This window comes from Nomascus leucogenys, chromosome 15 (genome assembly GCF_006542625.1).
Source record: "Nomascus leucogenys isolate Asia chromosome 15, Asia_NLE_v1, whole genome shotgun sequence".
In the NCBI taxonomy this organism is placed as follows: Eukaryota; Metazoa; Chordata; class Mammalia; order Primates; family Hylobatidae; genus Nomascus; species Nomascus leucogenys.
The window spans coordinates 80,684,970-80,708,754 of NC_044395.1; the positions used below are offsets into that span (position 1 = coordinate 80,684,970).

Genomic DNA, 23,785 nt, shown 5'->3' on the forward strand with positions numbered 1-23,785 from the left:
ATCTACACAGTGCTTTAAGGCTTATGAGCCCATCACATATTCAGTCCTCCTGACTCTGCTGTGGGCTGGCGTAACACACACCTTTTGGGTGAGAAACTGAGATACTCTCCCCAGGACTCAAACTTGACGCTTTTCCATCAGCATTTGTAACCCTCAGTGCCGCCCTCCTCTTGGCCCTGGTAAAATGGCACCAGGTCTGTAACCCAAAGGCAGAGAGGCACAGCAGTGGCTTCCCTTTCCTGGAGCAAGCCCAGCCTTGGCTTGTTTTTAAGGAGCCCTTTGCCCTGTTTCAGTCTGACCCAGATGCTTTTGGGGCCAAATCCTTGGAGATGGAGCTTTAGAAACAACACTCCCACCCCATTCCCTCTCCCCCACCAAATTCATCCCCTTGGCCCTTAAATAAGTTTGGGTGTGTGCGTCAGAGCTGGTTAAAATGTTTTGTCTATTTAACATTGCCATGGCAACCAAGGGGCATCTCTTTGGCTTTCAAGTGGTGTGTTCAGCAGAGTTATGTGTTAGTGTGGAAGGAAAAACATTGCTTGGAGGTTAGCCAGCGGGTGCTGGGGCGGCCCTGCTTCCCAATTTGAACTCACTGTACTCAAGACATTGGGGGCATTGGCCCACTTTGGAGCCTGGGAATAGCCAGTGGCAGGGGGTGGTTTTCTTTTTTCATCATTATTATTTTAAGCAGCTTGGCTCTCTGTTGTTGATTAGGAGAAGTGCAAAGTTAGGGAGGCTTGCTTGCCTTTTCAACAAAAAAGTCCCAGGCCTGCTTTCCCCTTTAGCTGATCTTGGACCTGGGGTCAGCTGAGCCTCCCAGCGCTGAGCCCCCGCTTCCTCCTGGGCTCTTCAAGGAGTCCTCCTGCCTTCTTCCCTCAGTGCATCTAGACTGAGGGCCAGCCTGAGCTTGGGGACCAGCCAGGCCAGGTTTCTAATTCCTTTTCTGCTATTCTGCAGCCTTGAGCTAATTACTTGACTCTTTGAAGCCTCATATTTCCTGTTCTATGAAGTGGGGTTGATAATAATACATACCTCATAAAGTTTTCATGAAGACTAATGAGGCAATGAAAATGATAATAATGGATAATAATAATTAAAGTGATAAAATATAACCAAAGCTTACAGTGTTTGCCTTCTGCCAAGCACCATTCTAAGTGCTTTACAAATACAGCATGTCCCCTTAGTTCATCCTCCCAACAGCCCTTTGATGTGGGTGATCTTATTATCCCTATTCTCCTGGCATATAATCAGCACTCAATATATGGCAGTCACTATGATAATGAAGATTTCTTTCAGTGATCATTCATGCTTTAGGGGACATAGAACCTTTTGGAAATCTGAGAACCTTCAGAAATCTTCTAGCTCTCTCCTTCCCAAATTGCACTTACCCCAGAATTTTGCATACAACCTGAGCAGATAATGAACCCCAGAGGCCAACTCATGTATGCCCTGGGGCTCCACAGACTCCAGGTTTGGTGCCCCTGCTGCATAGGGCACAGCTCTGCTTCTCACGCTGTCCTTTAAGGGAGCTCTATGAAAAATGCCAGCACTGGAGTTCCTAAGACAGTAGGAATCTGCACTTAGGCACAGAGAAGGGCCAGGCAGTGATTTTCTAACTTCTATTCCATAAGCAGAACCCCTCATTTTCCCAAATAAAAGCTGTGGAACCCCATATGTGAGCGATAAAGGCTGCTATAAGTAGGGGTAGGTAGCCCAGGACAGGGCCACCATAGCTGCCCCTTGCAGGAGGCCAGCACCTGGGGAGATGCAGCGGGATGCAGCTTAGGAAGGAACATGGCAGTGTCAGGTTTCAGCTCTGCTCCTGGCTCTAGCCCTCCTTTCTCTGGTCCTCCTCAGTCTCTTTTCTGTGAAGTCGGATTAGTTCTTACCTCTGACCTCTGCAAGGCATCACAGCTGAGAGCAAAGGCTGGGAAGGCCAACTGCTTGTAACCTAGGTGTGTCCCTTAGGCTCTAAGGGAGCCAGTTCCCATAACAGAGGTAGTAGCAGTACCTGCCCCATGGGGTTGTTTTAAGGCTTCCATGAGACAATCTACATGAAGTGCTGGCAGGTTGCTGGCCACAGAGTTGCCGGCCTCAGTAGATGTTAGCTCTTTTGATGATTTTTCAAGGGACTTAAGTATTTGTTAAAAAACAGACATGCCTCGGGAACAGCCAACTCTGCTTTTGGGTGGGGGCTTGTTTAGTGGGGTTTGAATTCATTTGTATACGTACATCTCTCTGAATCATAGCACTGGACTCAAAGGAAACCCCTGAGAAATCTCATGTCACAGAGCAGTGTGGTCAGTCTCGCTCAGTCCCGTCGTAAGTGGCCCTGGATAATCCACTTGGCCTTAGCACTTCACTTCCTTCTATGAGAAATGTGGAAGAGAACAACACCTTGCAGGGTTACCATGAGACTTTAATGAGCTAACATTTACTGAGCACTCACTATGCACCAGACTATGTGCTGAGAGCCTACTCAATCACTCAAAACAGCCCTATGATAAAGATGCAGTTACTGTCTATATTTTGTACATGGGGACTGAGGATTTAAAAGGTTGCTCTTGGTCCCAGATTATTTACCTAGGGAGAGGCAGAGTTGGAGCCTGAACCCAAGTCTATTTTCAGAGATATGGTGTTTACCTCTGTGACAGAGAAGGGGTGTCATAAAAATAGTCTCCGCCTCACCAAGCCTTGTTCTCCTTAGTTTTCATCTGCAGATTGAGCAGAACCAGTTAGGCTTAGCTGAGAGTTATCAAAAAGGGAGGAGATGGAATATTTCTGGAAAGGGCCTGAGTTGACCTGCTGACGGGAACATGAAAGCTGAAACAGGGGCAGGTGGCCCCTTGTGAAAGGCAGCTCCTTGAATTGGCCTCGAAGAGCCCTGGCGCCAGGTACCTCTGGCTGCATTCTCTCCAGAGCCTCCTGGGCCAGGAGAAGGCCATCTGCAGTGGGATCAGGTTTCCAGGCCCAGTGACCTTGAGCCCTCCCAACAGCTGCCAGAAAGCCAGCCACATGCCTGGGGAGTGTCTGAGATCCTTGGGCAGCTGAGTTGCCTCTTCCTTGGGCCCTGGGCCTATTTTTACACAGCCCTAAGGGCACACACATGTTGCAGAACCAAGAAGGAATGAAGAAAAGTCCATAGGCCACTTAGAATTTAAAGCAAAGTAGAAAGAGCTCAGGGCCAAGATCAGCAGGAAGCATCCACTGCTTCCCACCCAGGGCGGCATATACACACTATCTTATATGTTGGCCATCGTTTATTGTCTTTCAGAGGGGGCAACAACCTCCACGTCTGTCTGTCTCTTCAGTCATGCCTGTTTAAAACTGTCATTGCCCTCCCATTTCCCTCTCCATACTCTTTAGCACAGAATAGAAGATCCTTCAAGATCTGATTACCATCCTCTCCTGCCACTTGGCCACTCAATCTCTATGCCCCAGCGAGACCAGATACCTTGTAGTATGCCAAAGAGGCCACGTATTCTCATGCCTTTGTACTTTGGTAATATACAAAGTACTTATTTACAGATAAAGTATCGTCCAGTCTGCCAGGACTGATCTCCCACTTGCCCCTTCCTGGGCAGTATGACCTTTAATATTCAGGTCACTTGTTTCCTCAAGGTGTTGACCTAATGAGGTGCCTATCATCTTTTGTGTCCCCAAGTGTCCTGTGCCTGCCTTTAACATAACACACTCTCTTGTGGCTGTCTGTTTACTCATCTTCTTGAAGGAGATACCATGTCTTTCACTTGAGTATCCTAAGCATCTGTCATTTTGGTGACTGGGTATGTAGTCAGTATTTAGTAAATACGGGGTGGTTAGGATGGACAGATGGAAAGACCAGGGAGGGATCTGGCCTGAATGTGTGTGTGTGTAGCTGGAGGATTCTAACATACCATTATTCTGATTTCATTATCTACAGCTGAGCAGTGCTTTCAGCACTCAGTATTAATTTGGAAGTTCTTAATAGGATTTAAGAAATAGATATGTAGTGCTGTTCTAGAAGTGTCTTTCCCTAATTCTTTTCTTCCTCAGTTTATCCAGAGGACCCAAATAGAACATTGTAATTACTCTCAGGACTTGTGGTTAATTTTTAGTGTATTGAGTTTTTTGTGTTGCTTGAGGTGAGCATATTTAAGCACCCTCACAACCACCAGTTTATTAATGTTGATAACAAAAATGATGATAAGGTACTGTTCTAAGTGCCTTCCATGTTTTAACTCATTTTATTCTCATAACCGTCCTATAGAATGAGGAATATGTTTTATCCATTCCATTATAAAGAATGGAGAACTTAGACCTTGATGCCATTTAATGTGCTCTGCCAGGGGCCAGCTGTGGGTTGTGATAAAGAACCTCTCATTCTTTCCCCTCACACTGTAGCACTTTTGTTCCTGACTTTCCACCATGCTTTTATTTAATAAGGTGTAGCAAACACTTAGAGTAGGTACTGGTTTAGATATTTTATCTGTATTGACTGATTTTATCTTCCTAAAACTCTGTGAGAGCATATACAATTATGATTGCCATTTTATAGATGGGGAAACAGAGACAGAGAGCAGTTGAGTAACTTGCCCAAGGTCACACAGCTAGTAAGTGGCAAGCTGGGGTTTGTTTGCGGGAATCCTGGCTCGAGAGTCTACTCTCTTAACTGTTACGCTATTCTACATTTAAAGAAATTGACTAAAGAAGAAAAAAAGACTCACTATGACATGAAAAGGCAAACATTCCATTTGTAACCCTAGCCCCTCATCTAGGCATAGGCAGAGACTCAGGATGAGACATTCTGTTGTGGGAAGGAGATGTGAGATAAGAAGAATAAGCATGGGCTCAGGGATCAGGCCCACCTAGATTCCACACACGGGGCACGTGTGCTGGGCAAGTTAATTGAATTTCTCTGAGTCTGTCTTCTCATCTGGAAAAGGATAATGATGGAAGCTACCTTCTAGGGTTGTTGTGAGGGGGATATAAAAGGCACCTGGTCTCGTCCTGGCTCACAGTGAATGCACATGAGAAGGTCATTCCCTGCCCTGTTTACAAGTCACATATTTTCTAACTATGGTGCATCAAAAGATTTTTTCTTTTATTTTGTTTTATTATTATTATACTTTAAGTTTTAGGGTATGTGTGCACAATGTGCAGGTTTGTTACATATGTATACATGTGCCATGTTGGTGTGCTGTACCCATTAACTCATCATTTAGCATTAGGTATATCTCCTAATGCTGTCCCTCCCCCCTCTCCCCACCCCACAACAGTCCCTGGAGTGTAATGTTCCTCTTCCTGTGTCCATGTGTTCTCATTGTTCAATTCCCACCTATGAGTGAGAACATGCGGTGTTTGGTGTTTTGTCCTTGCGATAGTTTGCTGAGAATGATGGTTTCCAGTTTCATCCATGTCCCTACAAAGGACATGAACTCTTCATTATTTTATATTCAAAAAATACGCCCTCAGTGGGGTAGCTGAACAGTGTCAACCCATCCCCAACAATGTTCACATCCTAATCCCCAGAACCTGTGAATATGTTATCTTACCTGATGAGAGGCTTTCCAAATGCGATTAAGGATTTTGAGATGGGATAATGATCCTGGATTATCTGGGCAGGCCCAGTGTGATTACAAGGATTCTTATAAGAAAGAGGCAGGAAGGTGAGAGAGATGTGACAATGGAAGTAAAGTTGGAGAGAGAGATTGGAAGATGCTAAGTTGAAGGCTTTGAAAGTGGAAGAAGGGGCCATGAGCCAAGGAATGCAGGTGGCCTCCACAAGCTGGAAAAGGTAAAGGAAACAGATTCTCCTCTAGAGCTTCCAGAATGGATGCAGCCCTGCCAAATCCTAGGTTTTAGCCCACTGAGACTGATTTTGGACTTCTGACCTCCAGGACTGTAGCTAATACATTTGTATTGTTTTAAGCCACTAAGTTTGTGGTTAATTTGTTGCAGCAGCAATAAGAAACTAATACACTCTGGGATTCATGCAAAATAACTCTTGCTGTATCAGAGAGTAAGCTATTTGGGTTTTACAGCACAGGCTCATTTTGCTGTAAATGTGGGTTCCTTGGATTTCTGAGTTTACTGGAAGGTGCCTCTATTGTTAGAACCCTTCAGAATGGAGCTTGCTGCATCAGTACATTCAGAGCATGTCACTGTAGGGAAGCATGTGGAGGACAGAGAACCACATTTTTTTATTTCTAGTACTGTGTCCACATTGTGGGCTGATATACATACTAAGCTGTCATGGGAGAGGCAAGTGCATTTCATCTCAGTAATTAGAAGTGAATATTGCATCTTCTGGACCTCTTTGCCAATGTAAACTCACAAATAGGTACTTTGTCCCCACAACTAACATATGTTTGTCTTGTTAATTAACATAACATTTAAGCAAATGTTAGAAATTTACCATATTTTATATGCTATTTAATAACATCAAAGCTTTGTAATGCGAATAGTTTTTTTAAAAAATCTCTTTCAATTCAATAAAAATATCCATATTCTCAGCACCTGGCATAGGCCTAGGTATGTTAGAAGTGCTCAGCTAATTTTTCTCAGATGAGAAAGCTAAACGATAAGTGGTCCAACAATCCAGGAGTTTCACAGAGAATGGAGTGATGTGGCATATCAAATTTTAATATTTTGAGCACACTGTGTAAGTTTAAGTGCTCTCAAGAAATGTGGGATTCAGTCTCTTCTCTCACAATTTTATATTTTAACTCAGTTCTAAAGGTATATGAAAATACACCAAAATAACAGATTATTTTCATTAATAAAGGAAATGGTGTTTGGGTTGGCAAAGCCTCCAATAGCCGTGTTCAAAGTTTATGTGTGAGAAGCACCTGGAGAGATTATTAAAACAGATTGCTGGACCCCATCCCCAGAGTTTCTGGTTTGGTATGCCTAGGGAGGAGCTGGGGAATTTGCATTTTTGACAGTCTCCCTGGTGCTGATGATGTTACTGCTCTGGTGACCACACTTTGCCAAGCATGACACATTGTTTCTGAGTTAAGTAACAAAGCCTCTTTGCTGGGATATGACTGAGCAAACGTGCATTTAAATATATATTAGTTTGTAAAGTTGTTTCCAGTTTTAAAAGTTAATATGAGGGAATCCTTTTGCTCTTTTGGAAAGGTTAGGATGCCTTCAAGCTAGTCCAACCCGTGGCCCACAGGCCACCTGTGGCCCAGGATGGCTTTGAATGAGCCTCAACTCTCTTAAAACATCACGAGATCTTTTTTTGTGTGACTTTTTTAAAGCTCATGAGCTATTGTTGGTGTATTTTATGTGTGGCCCAAGACAATTCTTCTTTTTGCAATGTGGCCCGGGGAAGTCAAGAGTTTGGGCATTCCTGCTTTGTACCTTCTTTTTTCTTAGAACTATTATATGTTCCAAATTGATATGATCTGAACTGTGCATGTGGTCATGATCTGGTTGGAGTTTGAGATGCCTTCTCTACCTCCTTCCAGCTCACTTAACCTCTGTAACTTTTTTTTTCCACTGAACATTTGGGGTGATAATTCTTTAGCACACTGGGCTTAAATGTCTGTGTCCCCACTAGACATTAACTTCGAGGACAGTAGTCGCATCTGTCCATTTGCTCACACTGCTTAGCAACCTGGTAGATGCTCACTCAGTGAATGTTTAATGAAGAAATTCCCAACACACCTGCACTGGGACTGAGGTGTTGTGAGTGGCAACATGTTGTACTCAGGAAGGTTAAAGAACATAGCAAATGTGAGGCTGACCGAGGTTGGGGCTGGGGGAAGGGAAACATAGCTATAGATCTGAGCTGAAAGAGAAATTGGATGGTGATTTATAACCGTGTGGATTGTGGTTTATATAAAAGCCATCTGGGCCTCATGCTTGGAACCACCTCCCTGCATATGTCTTCATGGAGTTCTTATGTTTCAGCCAAGCATCAAAGAGGTGTTTTTTTGTATATGTGTTGTTTTTTTAAAAATTTTGCCGTGAAGTGGAACTTAGCAGGGAAATCCTGTTTGCACTTTGTAGGGCATGGTTAGTCTATGGCATCTGCATGTTGGAAACTGGTCAGGTCAGTGGACAAGTGCCAGTATGCTCACTTCAGAGAGTAGAGAATGGTGGCCAAAAAGCTAAGTTGAGGTGCTTTTAAAACAAAAACTGAACAGATGCCAACAGTTAGATAAAAATCAATATATTTCATTAAAATTGACCTTCTGTGGATTGGCACACAACAGGCAAAAAATTGGTTATAACTGGGTAGCAGCTGCCCCCTTTAGTTGGTTGTGGGCTGTTTGTCACAATCTCCACAGTTCCCTATTGTCTTATACCTAACCCCTTTTATTCATTTGTTACCTGCCGATCCCCCTGCACACATTTGAGTTTTTTGATCCCTAAATGATGATATTCTCATAAGTTTCCTGAGCTTCCTCAGGAATCCTAAGCACTGGCATGTGGTAGCTTGAGAGGCCTATAAATGTTTATATTGACTTAAATTATTCTTGCTCCTGAAGATTTGGAACCTAAATGTCTTCCCTAAGAAAGTTACCTCTTCCTCAGTGAAGTGTCCTTTTTAAAATGTAAAGGTTAGATTTGGTTTGGAGGGACTGATTACTTACTGACTTGTTGTACTACTGAAATCAGAGGGCAGGAAAAATGACCAGGCAAGTTTGTCATGTTTCTCCCCAGCTCTGGCAAAGCACTTGCTGTTTGGTTGTTAATGCCCCATGTTTGCACAGGGCTTCATAGCTTACAAAACACTTCCTATTGTGTTCAAATTCTAACTCTGCTGTTTAATAGCTGTGACTTAGGAAGACTCTTAAACACTCTGTGCCTCCATTTCCCCATCTGAAAAATGATAATAATATCTACCTTATCTAGTGGTGGATTAAAAAAATAAAAATTAACTGAAATAGTAATGTATGGGACAGAATTTAGTGCAGTGCTTCAGGTTTCGTAAGAATGCAAATATTAGTTTCTGGCAAGGTCTCTGTATGGATTTCAAGAAAGGAATAATTATCCCCATTTTACTGAAGGAAAAACTGAAGCTTAAGGAAATTAAGTACCTTGCGCAAGGTGGCCAAGGAGCCCTGAGAAATCCACAATTCCCTAGACTTTCCACCTGGTCATTCGAAATCCTTGATTCCCCTGTCTACCCTTGAAATCTCCTCTTAGTAATAGCTCTGGTAATGATGAAACTTTGAGATGTGTTGACTTTTCCTATTTCAGTAGTTTTCTTGGTGAGAGGGCTCCCACATCGGTGGGAACATGGTACCAGTTACACAGAGTTGGATGTGGGGGCAGAACCTGTCCACAATGTCATCTCATATACTTTCCCCTGAAGGAATATGAAGGCAAGAAGAAAGAGACATGCATTCTGGGTTTCCACTGAGGGACTGCTTGTGCGTGCTTTTAGTGGGAGGCTTTCTGAAATGAGTCAACTTGGAATTAAAGTATTCCTCAGGCCCCCTTCTGTCTCTCCAAGGAGATTGTACAGAAGAAACCCTAACCAGAGCAAAAGGCCTTTCATGGTTAGCCTTTGGATAGGGTGTTTCTTCCTACTTGGTCTTTTCCTCTACATACATTGCATAACCAGTCTTGTGAGAGTCCTTTGAGAAGGATTTGCAGGGATTTGATTTGAGTTTCAGAATTCATTGGATGCCTCCTTTTATGAATGATTATCAAGTGCTCTCTCTTTATGATCACCCAGCAGTGTAATTTTAGCCCTTGGGGTGGGTGGAGGGAGCCTTCCTGATATGTGGATATGTAGATAGAACCATATGAAATGACCAATATTTAACCATTTTTTACCTACAAAAATGGCAATTTTATCTAGTTCAACCAAAGATTTGGCAAGGATGTAAATAGTAACAGAGGTTAGCATTCTATGACAACTTAAAAATTAATCACTCTTTCTTCACAGGTGCATTTGGTATCTTGTGGCCTTGGAAAGTTCAGGGATATCCTGTAATGGAATCCTTCCTTGTCTAGTTTGTTCTCCTCTTTCAGTGGATTTTGACCATGCCTCTGACATTGTGGCTGTGGCAGCAGGCAGTATGCAGAGTGAAGAATTAGTTATTATATGCTTAATTATTTTTAATTTCATAATTCCTAATTGGTTGGCATGTAGCTCTTTGCCTTTATCACAGATTTTAGAATTTGAAACTATTGGCCAATTCGTTTCTTAGTTTAAAATATTTTGTGTATTCCTTGCAAAATTCCCCAAATTATATATTCATGATCATCAGTGATCTAGGATTCAGGTGCAACTCCTTAGCCATGCCTACAACTAGCTTTTGAAATAAAAAATAGATTGAGGTAATGTATGTGGATGTTTCTAGTATTGTGCCTGGCATATAATAATCACCCACTGATTGCTGGCAGAATTTGAAATTACAGTGGAAACAATGGTGATTTGGGGTTAGATTTCTCATAGACGTTAACACAATAGGGTGTTCTATAAAGGCAGAGCATAGCAGACCCATGGCCTTCATTCTAGCCATCATCAGAGTAGGTGAGCAAAGTCCTGCAGGATTCTGAATTGAGCATGAACGTATTCAAAGGTGTTTGCTTGGCTTTGTTTCCTGCTTATGGATGCCACCAGGACAAGTCTTACATTTAAGTACACACTATCCTTGGAATTTCAGGAAATGCATGGATTGACTGTTCGTGAACAACCAGAAGAACCATAAGCTGCCGATAGTGGCAAATTGGCTGAGGCACAAAGCACAAAGCTGACTTACACAGGCTGGTGTGAGGGAACTGGTACCAAGCTGAGGAATGAGTTTCACTCTTGGCCTTCCTCTACAGATTATTCCATTACCATATTCCTTTATATCTACTTGTTTTGTGGGTATAACAATGTGGTCTAGTGGTTCTTCCAAAACTGAAGATTCACTGCACTCTAGAGACATATCTACTCCTGAATTTCAAGGTTCTGATGTCTTATTTAATTTTGCATTTATATTCTGCTACCTCTTGCAGATTCTGTGGTGGCTTATGGGTTTAAGCATGTAATATGGCAAAGATACCAAAAAAAAAAATCCAGACCTTTTTAAAAGAGCATGGTGAGTAAGTGTCAGGCTTTTGAGTAGGTGCCTTGATAAGTCGTCCCTTAACATATTTGTGACTGTATGTTTAGTGGACTGATTGCTTACTTAAAGTCAACTCTTGCCCAGGAGACTAGCTGCTCCTTGAGGGAAGGACCACACTGTCTTGTCTGCCTGCATTTTCTGCCCATTGAATAGGACTGAGAAGAGAGTAGATGCTCAATCTGTATTTTCAAGGAATGAACGAGACTGTCGGGTTCCAGGTAATTGCACTGGGTGAAATCTCCAACAAGTGTCTGTAGTCCCACTCTGTCTACCTCTGTTGTCTGTCTTGGGGGACTGGAAGTCAGGATTTTTTTCTTAAAGTTTGAGTCCAAGTTTATGTCCTCCTCTGTGGATAAAACCAATGTTTTCTGCAAAAACTACTTGATTTTTAAAAAGTAGAATTGATATATGTATACATTGTATAATGATTTCCACAGTCAAAGTAATTGATACTTCAATTACCACGCATGCTATATCTTAGATCTCTAGAACTTGTTCATTTTATTAGTATTATTATTTTTTGAGATAGTTTTGCTCTGTCGCCCAGGCTAGAGTGCAGTGGCATGATCTTGGCTCACTGCAAGCTCCGCCTCCTGGGTTCACGCCATTCTCCTGCCTCAGCCTCCCAAGTGGCTGGGACTACAGGTGCCCGCCACCATGCCGGGGTAGTGTTTTGTATTTTTAGTAGAGATGGGTTTTCACCGTGTTAGCCAGGATGATCTCGATCTCTTGACCTAGTGATCCACCTGCCTCGGCCTCCCAAGGCGCCTGTAGTCCCAGCCACTTGGGAGGCTGAGGCAGGAGAATGGCGTGAACCCGGGAGGCGGAGCTTGCAGTGAGCCAAGATCATGCCACTGCACTCTAGCCTGGGCGACAGAGCAAAACTATCTCAAAAAATAATAATAATAATAAAATGAACAAGTTCTAGAGATCTAAGATATAGCATGCGTGGTAATTGAAGTATCAATTACTTTGACTGTGGAAATCATTATCCCAAAGTGCTGGGATTAAAGGTGTGAGCCACTGCGCCCAGCCAGAACTTGTTCATTTTATGACTGAAAGTTGATGCCTTTTGACTACCATCTCTCCATTCCCCCCATCCACGAGCCCCTGGTAAACCACTGTTCTGCTCTCTGCTTCTATGAATTCAACTTTTTATTATCTCACATATAAACAAGATCATGCAGGATTTGTCTTTCTGTACCTAGATTATTTCACCTAGCATAATGTCCTTCAGGCCCATCCATGTTGTTGCAAATGGCAGGATTTCCCTCCTTTATTATGGCTGAATAATATTTTATTGTGTGCATATGCCACATTTTCTGTATCCATTTATCCTTTGATGCATTGCACACTTAGGTTATTTTCATATCCTGGTAATTGTGAATAGTGCTGCAGTGAACATGAGGGTACAGATATCTCTTTGAAATACCAATTTCCTTTCCTTTTGACAATGGTAGTTCTTATGGTAGTTCTATTTTTAATATTTTGCGGAACTTCCATACTGTTTTTCCTAATGGACTGTTGACTCTCCTTCACCAAAACTATTTGCCTAAAAGGTCTTAGGGTTTCTCATGCAACTCAATAGAAGAGACTTTGACCACAAAGTTTTTTGGATAGATAGTTCTGATTCTGACAGGCTAAAAATGAATGCTAGTGACAAATTACGTATTCGTAGAAAGGCTGTACTAGTGTCACATAATTTAACAAGTCTCAGAGTGTCTCACACTGCAGAATGATCTTTCACTTTCAGGAAATGCCACTGGTATGAAAATTCTGCCATTATGAAATTACATGAAGAATAAGCCCTTTTAGAGCGCTGAGTATGTGAAGTTCCAGATCATTGACATATATCCACCCACCCAATCCTCTCAGTAATGGTGGGAGATAGATATCAGCATTTCATGTTACAGATGACAAATCTAAGGCTTGAAGCAGTTAATAATTTTCTCAGAGTCTTGTGGGCATCTGTCAGGGAGCCAGAACCAGGTATGGAGGAGTCCAGAGTCATATTCTCTTAAACAGATATTGTCACCTAATAATTGTGGGCAAGAGGTAATGTGGGAAGCCAATGGCAGTCCCTTCTGTCTTGGTGTGAATTTGTTTCTCAGCATCTTTTCAAGAAAGAGGTTGCAGAGAAGTAAGCATGACATCAGGTTACGGAGAGGGCCCAGATTCCTGGAGAGCTGTGTTTGAGAGCAAAGCCTGGAGGAGGAAACGGAAAGCAGATAATCCTGTTCGATTCTCTGTTTCACCAGGGGCCAACCCAAGACACAGCTTTGGAATGTCCTGTCCTTAGAACTATTGCCCAGGGCCACTCATGCCTAAAATTACAATACAGTAACAAAAACTACCAGTTGTTGGGCACATATTAAACATCACAAATATATCCTCTTGTCTAATGACAACCACCACCCTAGGGGTTAGGTGTTATAATGTCCATTTTATAGATCAGGCCACTGGGGTAACCTGCTGAACATCATCATTTAGTAAATGCCAGAAACAAGATTTGAATCCAGACTTGTCTGAACCTAAAGCCTGTGTTAGTTACATCCTCTAAATATCACTCCTTAGCCCTAATCATTCCCCTTTTGTGTTTGTGTCCAGCTTCTAGCTTGAAGTCCTTGACTTGGAGCAGTGATTTCTTTGGAAGTGCTAGGAAGTTTTAAGGAGAATTACTCTGAAATTGTAGCAGGAGCATGGATACACAGAATGGGATACTGATTGAATGTACACAAAGGTATCCTTGGGCCTTTCTGACACTAGTCACCAGTGGAATTTTTCCTCTCGTAGGGTCTACCATCTCTAAAAGAGAACAGAGTTCAGCCATAAGAGTTTCTTATGGGAGCCTCCAGAGTAAGGATAGACTTCTAAAACTTTAGCTACAACTCCCCTCCCAGGTTTCTTTCTTTGTTTCAAGGGAAAAATTGAGAAGTTGGAAAATAATAGGAAAAAATATTCTAGGCGCTTGGAAGCAAAGTGGAAAAAGATAGTCACTGGAGGAATTTGAGGATCTTGCTTTCAATTTTTTCTCTAGAGATAATTTTTTTTTGTATCCATATGGACTTACCCATTTGCTGTAAAGCAGAGAGACTCTTAAAAAGTTTTTTAAAAAGGGAATTTTTGACAACATCTTGGAAAGCTGAAGTTATAAATATTATAAACAGTATGGTGGATAACACTGCCAAATTAAAGACAGGAGCTGGGCAAGGCAATAAAGCAGGAGGAGAAGCAGTCTGACATAGGGACTCATAAGCTGTGTCCAGCCTGTGATTCCCACATTCTTAAGCTTTCCTGTTTCAAAGCCACCATGAGAGCTTGAGCTGGCTTGCTGTAAACGTTGATGCTTGAATGGCCAAAGCTGGGACAGAGTCATGGAGCCCCTCTTATGACAGGACGAAGTTGGCTTTCTTTATACATCAGCCTGTGTGGCTTACAGAAGGGCAAGCCCTGATGCTCCCGAATATTTCCATACCGAGGAGAATTGGAAGCCTCACCATGTGTTTCCCTCATTTCTGAGGTCCGCTTCTAAAATTAAAACTGTAGTGTCAGGACCCCGCAAGCTCTGCCCTATGGAGCTGTGCATCTCCAGGACCACACTATGTTCCATGAGACATGTGATCTTGTGAGGTTGCTAGGCCCCCAACACTGATACGGGTGGACCCAAAAAAAAAGAAGGTGGGTAAATCATGCATAAGGTTGTGGCCTCTAGGAGTATAGAGGAAAGAGACAGATAACACTACAAGACAGACATTTAGGAGGGCATTTCCCCAAAGTTCATTTTGTTTTTTGGTTTGGTTTCATGGTTTTTTTTCTTCTTTTTTAGTTTTGGAAAGAGACAGAGGAAGGAGTATTAGAAGGACATGGAGACCTCTTAGATATGGAACAGACATTTCCAGTACATGTGACCACAGATGTTGATATCTGCCTCCCATCTCTCCCTTCTTTGTGACCAGCCTAGAAGCCACCTTGAGGTCACTGTTTGACCCATCCCTAACATGAAACAGCCCATCCTCCAGCTTTCAGATAGGAAGGACTTGGCTGGGCTGCTACTTCCATGGTAATGGGACAGGTCGAGGTACTGACAAGACTTTCCAAGGAATGAAGAGACCCTTGCCTTTGCTTCTTCTCCATGTCAACTCCTTTATGTGGTCAACATGCCCCAATGTGGCCCCGTTTACTCTTGCTCAAGGGACCTCTCATTGCCATTCTCCCTTGCCTGCCATGCTCCAGCCATTATGACTTTTTCTGGGTTCCAGAATGTGGTATATTGCATCCTGTATGGAGTCTTTAGCTTTAGATTCCCTAGACTTGTTAGGTTCTTATTCTCCCCACTCTTGGTGCCTGGCTAATTCCTTAGGTCTCAGCACAAATTTCCCTTTATTCCTTCAGTAAGCAAATATTCTTGAGTAGATCTATTATGTGCTGCACCCTATCCTAGGTGCTTGGAGCTACATCAGTGAACAAAGCAGACAAAAAAACCCTATCCATGGACCTATGTACTGCCTCTTCCTTAAGAAATTCTTTTCTGTTACCCTCCCTCTGGCCCTGCTGCACCCATAGGCTAGATTAGGTCTTCCTTCCTGTATACACGTTCCCAACACTCTTCTCTTTCACAGTAACCATAGCAGCCTGTCATCATGTACTTATTTGTGCTTTCTTTATTTAATGCTGGTTTCCCTACGTCAGACTGTAGGTTCTACAAGGTTGGGGATTATGTCTGTTTTATTCACCGCTATATACTCAACACCAGCACATTGCTTGACACCCAGTAGGTGCTGAGTAAATAGGGCTGAAGGAATAGATGAATGGGTGACAATTATTTTTGATGGCAAATAGCAATATCAGATATGAGGGTCCCACACACTTCTGGGAGGAAGTTGTTTGAGTTGACCTATGAGTTTTATGAAGAAGCTACACTGTGCTTCCAAAGTCACCAGAACTTGCAGGTTCTCACTTAGCCTTGCCTGGTGTCTAAAGCTCCTACTGCCTAAGCTTTAGGCATTTCATGATTTACAAAAATGGTTGTGACCATGCTGACTTTAATGCAGCAGATGTTTGCCTCTCCTTCCAGACTGGAGATTTCCCAAGGGGCTTGGTGAGAAACTATTGAACCATAAGAACTACAGTTCCATTTATTTGGTATGCCCAGAATGTCATCTTCCCCTAGGCTGTGGTAGCACCCATAGAGATGGTCTTCGTTTGCATTAATCATTTTCATGCGCTTTGCACTCAGCTACACTGGTATTCAGAGAAAAATGCTGCCATGACAACTGCCACAACAGATGGTATTTGATCAGTCTCTAAGCTACCAGGGAGATAGATAGCAGTGCTTCCGAGGTTTGCATATTTTATGTTATCAGGAGACCCAAGTCCAGCCTTAATCATGATTGAAATGCAAAGTTTTCCATTTGCTTCCTATCTCCTGGTTCTCTTTCCAGTTGTTTGGCATTTGTTTTGATTTTTCTAACTCCCTGGCTCTCCTGGGTGGGGAAATACTTCAGGATATAGGAGACAAAGGCTGCAACATAGCCCATGGAAGTTGCCCTGCAAGTCTAAAGTTCAGAGACTGTTGAGAAACTATTCAAATTTGATGGCAGTCTCAGCTGAGATTGGCAGAAAGGCTTAATTGCAGTCTCTTTCCTGGATGTTCAGGCACTGCACAAGGTGGAGGCCACATTTGGCTCCAAACAAAAGGAATTCTGGGGAGGTGCATCCTGGTCTGCCCCTTTTCTCTACCTCCATCCTTCATCCAACACCTCTCTGCTCCCGGAGTCTCCAAGCCACATGGTGGTCCCTCTTCTGGGTTTCCCCCTCTACCCCAGCTAATGCTGCAGATTCCAGGAACTCAGTCCCAGAGCTCTTGGACCCATTTCTATGGCAGCAACTACAATAGCTTCTCACCCAGTCCCCAGCCCCCTTCAAAAACACTGGAATGTCAGACTTCATACAGATTTTTTTCAGCTAATTTTGGAAAGTAGTTTATATTGGCCACTACATGCTAATGAACAAGTTTGGTCTTATTTACATACTTTGCTGTTTAAGAGTCTTTTCTTTCTCTCTGCCTCCCAACTTTAATCGGATCCTCATCTCATGCTGTGTGTCTGGATCACACATAAGTCTTGTTAAAGATGGGCACGAGGACTTCATTGTGCTGTAATGACTACTGGGGTGCTGCTGCTGGGGCCGTTCCCCTCTTGAGATGTGGTAGGAGTTTGCAATTTCAACAATATATGAAGATGGATTGTGTTTACCTGTACAGTATTTAGAAGAAAACCTTAAGGTGAATTTTAATCACAAGAGGGCCTGGATCAAAGAAACAATCTCCCTTTCTGATCTCCTTCCAAATGAAGCCAGGAGGTTGGAAGCCACATCTGACCCCATTCTGCTTCCCAGCCTCACTCTCTTCCTGGGGTGCAGATGAAAGAGCGTGGGTCTCGGCCGCCTTGTCAGGAGTGATTTTTAACCTTAATGGAATATTATTAAAGAGTGGATTTCAGACTTGAGGAATGTTTTTTGAACTCCTTCTGTGAACAGAGAAATCACAGTAGAAGGGAAAAATTCAAGGCACTTGATGGACTTATGAATGATCTTTTAAATAATGACAAAGTTCTTAGTTTTAACATCTTCTGGAGTGCAGACCAACCATCTGGTTTTGGCTCCCTGTATTTCATCTCTTTAGAAGAAAACAATGGTGCCCTTAGGCCTTCCCTGTTCACCTAATAAAGGAAGATCCTAATGCTTCTCTTGTTTATGTGCTCTGATTCTTCCTGAGAAAGACAGGAATCAAGGTGTGTGTTGAATGGCTCTGTGGACCCTAGAGAAGGATTATCTAAATGCAGGCTCCTATGTGTGACAGGGAGGAGGACCTCCTGGTTTCTCACCCAGCTCTGCCATTGACATTGATCTGTGTAATCTTGGTCAAAAATCTGACTTCCTTACCTCACTTTCTGTATCACATAATACTTGCTAAAACCAACACCATCCAAAGAATTGAGTGCCATGCTGGCACAGAGCAGACATCTACACAATGATGTTGACTGAATGAATGCTTGAAAGAATCCTGTAACTCAGGGCTTCTCAGTCTCAGCACTGTTGACATTTTGGACTGGACAGTTCCTTGTTGTGAGAAGCTGTATTGTGCATTGTAGGATGTTTAGCTACGTCTTGGCCTCTATCCATAAGATGCTAGTAGTACCCAGCTCCCATTGTGACAGCCCCAAATGCTGCCAGACATTGACAAATTGGTCCCTCACCTCCACCCTCCATCCGTAGCCAGTGGAGAACTACTGATCAAAATTATAAAATTCTGTGAAAAAAATGACAGGACTTTAAAAAGTTAACAAAGAAGAAGTATTCGGGTAACTTATTTATAATTATTCATTCTTTTAATAGAATCGGACATTAAAAGAAAGTCCAGCAGATGGCTGAATTGAAATGTATCAAGACTAGCCTTGCAAACAGACACTATCATGTACTTTAAATGATGCTGTATGTGTTGAATGTTCCATAAATATAAGTAATGTACTTTATGCTTCTTGGAATGTGAGTTCTATAGAAATAGTGTTGTAGTAGAGCAGTGCTTTTCTTGAATATGTTGGTGGTTGTCTTTATTTTTTCTTCAGTGCCATATTGCTGGACTATTGCTGAAAAATCTTAACCTACCTCGTCAGCCCACCTCCATGACACTTCCCAGAATAAATATCAAGTGTACTATTTTTGATATTGCAATAAGAGATTCAGGGATGGTGAGCTTTTTCTTTTTCTCACTTTCCATGGGGACATAATTGCCAAAGCTTCAGTTACCAGCCATGTGCAAGATATTATATAAAAGAAGTAGGAGAGAATGGTAGGAAAAGGCAAGCAGTAGAAGAGGGATTTTATAATTTTATTATGATTTAAATACTAGTGTCTCTTTTGGGGGGCAACAAGTCCTTTTGAGTGAATTTGGTATATTACCACTGTGTACAAAAGTAGAAATAAGGACTGATAGTTAACATTTGTTCTCAAAAGCAGGGTTTCATGGTATGGTGAAGTGGCAATTAGAGATACAACTGTTATTGCACTTACAAATGGGAGCAGATTGCTCCAAGACATCACACACAGGGTACTCCCGGCCAGTCTTGTCTTTACTTTCCCCTCCCTCATTCCCTCTAAGCCAATAGCACCTGGTTGTCTGCATTTATGTAAATGCAGGCTCCTGTGTATAACAGGGAAGAGGACCTCCTGGTTTCTCACCCAGCTCTGCCATTGACATTGACCTGTGTAATCCTGGTCAGAAATCTGACCTCCTTACTTCACTTTCTCTATCACATAATACTTGCCAAAACCAACACCATCAAAAGTGGTCATCCATGGGGCTGGACAGAGGACAGGGAAGATGAAAAGAAAACTCACCTTTCCTCCATGTGTATAAGAAAGGACTTTCTGCAGTGATGGCAGGCATAATGCATAGCATCAACATTTAGTTTGCAGCAAATTGCATTCTGTACCTTTTTCTAGAGATGAGAAAATGTCTTCCAGATGAGGACCCTTGAAGTGTGAGATGGAGGTTGGAAAGGAGATGGGAACCTGTGCTGAAAATGCAAGGATGGAGTAACTTCAAGCTCAGGTTCGAGTAGAGTCTACATTATGGGTGCAGTTTTATTCAGGTATCCCATAGCTTAATTTAAAGCACTTGGAAGATGTGAAGACTGGGAGTAGATAAGTCATAAAATGCCAAATGTCAATAGGTGGGTGGATGTGAACTTTAGGAAGACTGCCTTGGAGCTAGACTCTACTCAAATTACAGCTCTTAAATGTAGACACTTTACATTTTCTGTGGCTATGAAGGAACATTGGGAAATTGCTTGGAGTTGAAGAAACGAGAAGGGCACATGTATACTGTGGAAAGCAATCATTTATTAGTTCAAAATAAATTCCATGGGTTAAATACTGATTTGAGTTCATAGGAATGTTGATGGAACCTGGGAAATAATGGGGCGTGGGGTGATTGTGGAGGGGAATGAGTGGGGCCCCCATTGTGAAATGCAAATTGTGTGAAATTCAAAGATCTCTGTGCCAAGTCTAAAGCAATTTCTTTTACTTATGGTACCCATTGACATTAATCAAGCCAGAACATTTTCCTTTAAACCAAAAAATAATTAGCCCTGACAACTGAAGTAAAATTAGCCTCTTGGGAATGACCTAATTGTTCTTTTGGGAAGGCTGGGCACTGGCTTGCCCTTGGCTGTGGTGTCAGCCCTGGCAAACCTGGCAGATCTCACAGACTCTGGTGGGTCCTTTCTTGCCACAGAAAGCACAAAGGACAGAGGGATTCAGGAGGTCACAGCCCTCCCCAGTCATCTGCAATGCCTGCCATCCGGAGAATTTTGTGAGTAAATGCTACCCAGATTCCTGCGAAAACTCCCATTCACTGTTTGTGCATTTGACTGCCTGCCTCTTTGGTGGCTGGAAATTTCTCCCAGCTGCTGGTAGATGGGTGTGTCCACTAACCTTTTCCCCACCTCCATTTTTCTGGCAACTGCTCAAGTTTTCAGGATTGCACTGGTGGTGACAGTGATCAAGATGAGAGCTTCCATTCCACCCTGGTTATTTTTGGCAGCTGTGAGCAATCCAAGGCCTCAACTTTTGGCACTATGTGGTTGGGATATTAGGTAACCTTTTTCCTGTGCAAGTACAGACAAAAGAGAGTGTCCTATCTTTCGTTCATTCATCGGCCGTTTTTACAGCGTTCTGTTTTCCCATTGTTCCTAATAAGAGGTAGCTCTGGAGAGGCTGAACATTTATTAAGTATATATTGTTGTTTTTCCCTCCTAGATTGAAAACATAGATGCCTGCTTGAATTTCCTGGCAGCTAAGGGAATAAACATCCAGGGGCTGTCTGCAGAAGGTGAGTCAGAACGCTTGTCACGAAGCTGCCTCTTCATCATTAGAAATGCCCACCTGTTACTTATGAATGATATTAACACTATTAAGACAAGGGATGTTTGTGGGCTCCTGTGGTTTTGTTTTCCTTTATGTTGCTCAGTGGTTGCCTAGACTTGAGGATGCCAATGACTCACTCCAAGAATGTGGATTCAACCATACCAGCCACCTCTGCAAGACCCTGAGAGGGTAGTGAAGGGGAAGCTGTCCTATTTGAGAAAGACTTGCTTAAACAATGCTGATTTGATTCACCTGTCTAGTAATTCAGTTAATTATCAAGTCAGGCCTTATCTATGGGAGAGAGCATGCTTCACCACAGAGCATATTTCAGCTGTAAAGTTCCCAGGGAAAAATGTTTAATCCTTATCTCTTTTATTAGAGGAAGCAGCACTTTTTCTTGCTCTTAAAAAAGCATGTGATTTATTAATGCAATGCTATATTTTTACATTGTGATTAGTTTTTAATTAACTTAAATTTGGTGGCTAATTAGCACATGAGTGTTCACCAGTGTTTTGCAATTAAATTAGTTATTGGTCTGGAGATGGCTGGTTCAAATTCTCAGCCACCTCAGACAACAAGTCAGCCTGAAACTTTCACGCTTTCTCCTGTTTGTAAATACAAGCAGCTGCCAGCTCAGAGCTGCCATAGGCCCAGGCATCCTCCCAAGCTCATTAGGCTGCCTGCACCTGCCTCCAGTTTTCCCAGAACAGGTAAAGCAGTTTGGGCTTCAGATGATAGCACCTTTCCCTAGTGAGACTGCTTTTTGAAAGGATGCCTGTTAGCATGGACTCTGGTGGTCAGGGTGGGGCAGAGGAGAACAATGAGAAAGGAAACAGCCAAATTGAGCAGGTAAGTTTGCAAGCACAGTGGATTCCATCTGGGACCTGTTCCTTGCCTTTGCTCTGCTACATGGTGAAAGCTTGGTTCTCCTGGCTGCGTTTCTGAGTGGTAGTCTCTCCTGGTATTGGGGGTGGGTGGTATAAATGACCACTATTAATACCTCATGGGTGTGTTTTGTCTCTGAGTGGGACTGTAGGAATTCCTCAATTGGGAACTCTGATGTGCTGGACCTGTTCCCAGTCAGGCATGGCCACACTGCTTCCAGAGGTCGCAGAAGCAGTTGTCGTGTGGTCAGTCCTAATCCCAGAAGATTCCCCAGCCCTGGGGTATGGACCCTCATCCATGGGGATAAGATCAGGGCTGGCTGACATGTGGAATATGCGTTGCTGGTGGGGGGCGGGGGTTTGCTGGGAGTAGGAAGATGCAAATTCCCATTCAGAGGAGCACATGATTTCCTCCTGGTAGAGAGTTCTTGTGCTGGCTAGTAGGTGGCAGGGCATGCTCCTCCTAGTTTCTGGGAGTGATTGAACTCCTGGGACAGGCCTGTGTCCCCCAGCAGAGCACCAGCAGGGACTTTTATAGAGGTGTGTTTGGCAGCAAGTGGCAGCAGGGCCTCTTGGGTATGCAGACTCTGCAGGCCTGCTTCATCCTGCCTGGCTGGTAGTGACCCCTGGCTACTCAGCCATCTACCCATTGGCCTGAGTTCTGCCTCATTTGTTCTCCCCATCTGTCCCATCCTCTCTGTACCCCAAGGCATAGAGAATCTACGCAATAAGTATTTGTTGAAAGAACTAGTACCAACTGTGCTTTGCAGGATTTTATCTGTATTGGCTTCAGTTCTCACAACTAAAGTTGGAGTTTATAACAGCCTCAGTTTATAGATGAAGAAACTTTGGTTTAAAGAGGTTATGAGTGGCATCCCTGAAGCATGTAGCTAGAGAGTGGCAGAGCCAGGATTTACATCCAGTTCTGTGTGATTTCAGAGCTCATGATTATGGCGTCTTCTGGGATAGAGGTGGATAAAATCTAGGTATGCCATGTAAAGGTAAAAGAAATGAGGTTTAAACTCTTTGTCACCTGGAATTGTTTCAGAAGATGTTATAGCCCATGAAGGCACATCATGCAGAGAGACACTCAGCTGTCTGCCCCTTTTTAACATTGAGATGACCCTTGGAGGCTCTGAGCATGGAAGAACATACCGCAGCCAGTGTGCTGTGGTATCAAGTCATTGTGGTATAACCATGAAGGAGTTTTATGGTATTTCAATAACTGCCTTAACTGTGCTATGTTGAACCCCCACCCTTCCTGCTGGGTCAAGACTCACTTAATGATATTTTGGCCAGAATGTTTAACTCTTTAGTCATCTCCAAGTTATTACAGTTACTTGATGCCCATATTTATGACTCAGTCATGGTCATTTTTGAACTTCAATCTCAGACTCTACTCAAAGCTCTTTACCCTCATTCCTTCCAGTGCAAATGACTTTAGGAATTTGAAGAGAGATGGGGGCATGCTGGCTTGACCTTCTCTCCTTTCCCCTTCCCATGTTCTTGTGCCTGAGCCCCCAGGATTGAGGCAGCACAGAGGAAGCAGAGTCCTGCTGCTGGGGAAGGTGCTGTCCTCAGTATACATCACTGCCACTGTCTCAGCTGGTAGTCTCAGCAGGCGCTGCTGACCAGGACTTACTCCCATGTAGCTCCCGGGGCACTGGTGGTCTTCTGTGAGACTTGGCCAGATCTTTCATCTCAGTCTTATGATCCCTCCAGTACCTACCATAGGACTAGCAGGAATATGTGGGCTCCATTTTCCACTTGCAGTGGGTGGAACTGCAAGGCCTCCTGTCACCTGGCAGCAGTCCCCCACCAGACAGTCTCTCTCCGGTTCTTTTCCCCACTTGGGTGGCCAAGAGGCAGATCAGCCAAGTCTCTGCTAAGCGGATGTCCAATTTGGGACTG

The 23,785-nt window shown here is 43.1% G+C and overlaps 1 protein-coding gene across 7 annotated transcripts in view; it reads left to right on the plus strand.

Moving 5' to 3' along the window:
- Nucleotides 1–23,785, plus strand: part of NAV2 (neuron navigator 2) — a 773,799-nt gene that overhangs the window by 502,443 nt on the left and 247,571 nt on the right. For all 7 annotated transcript variants that reach the window (XM_030829723.1, XM_030829719.1, XM_030829721.1 and 4 more), the window contains exon 4: nt 20,883–20,955. In XM_030829723.1, the coding sequence (XP_030685583.1) occupies nt 20,883–20,955 (73 nt within the window). The remainder of the gene's footprint in view (nt 1–20,882; nt 20,956–23,785) is intronic.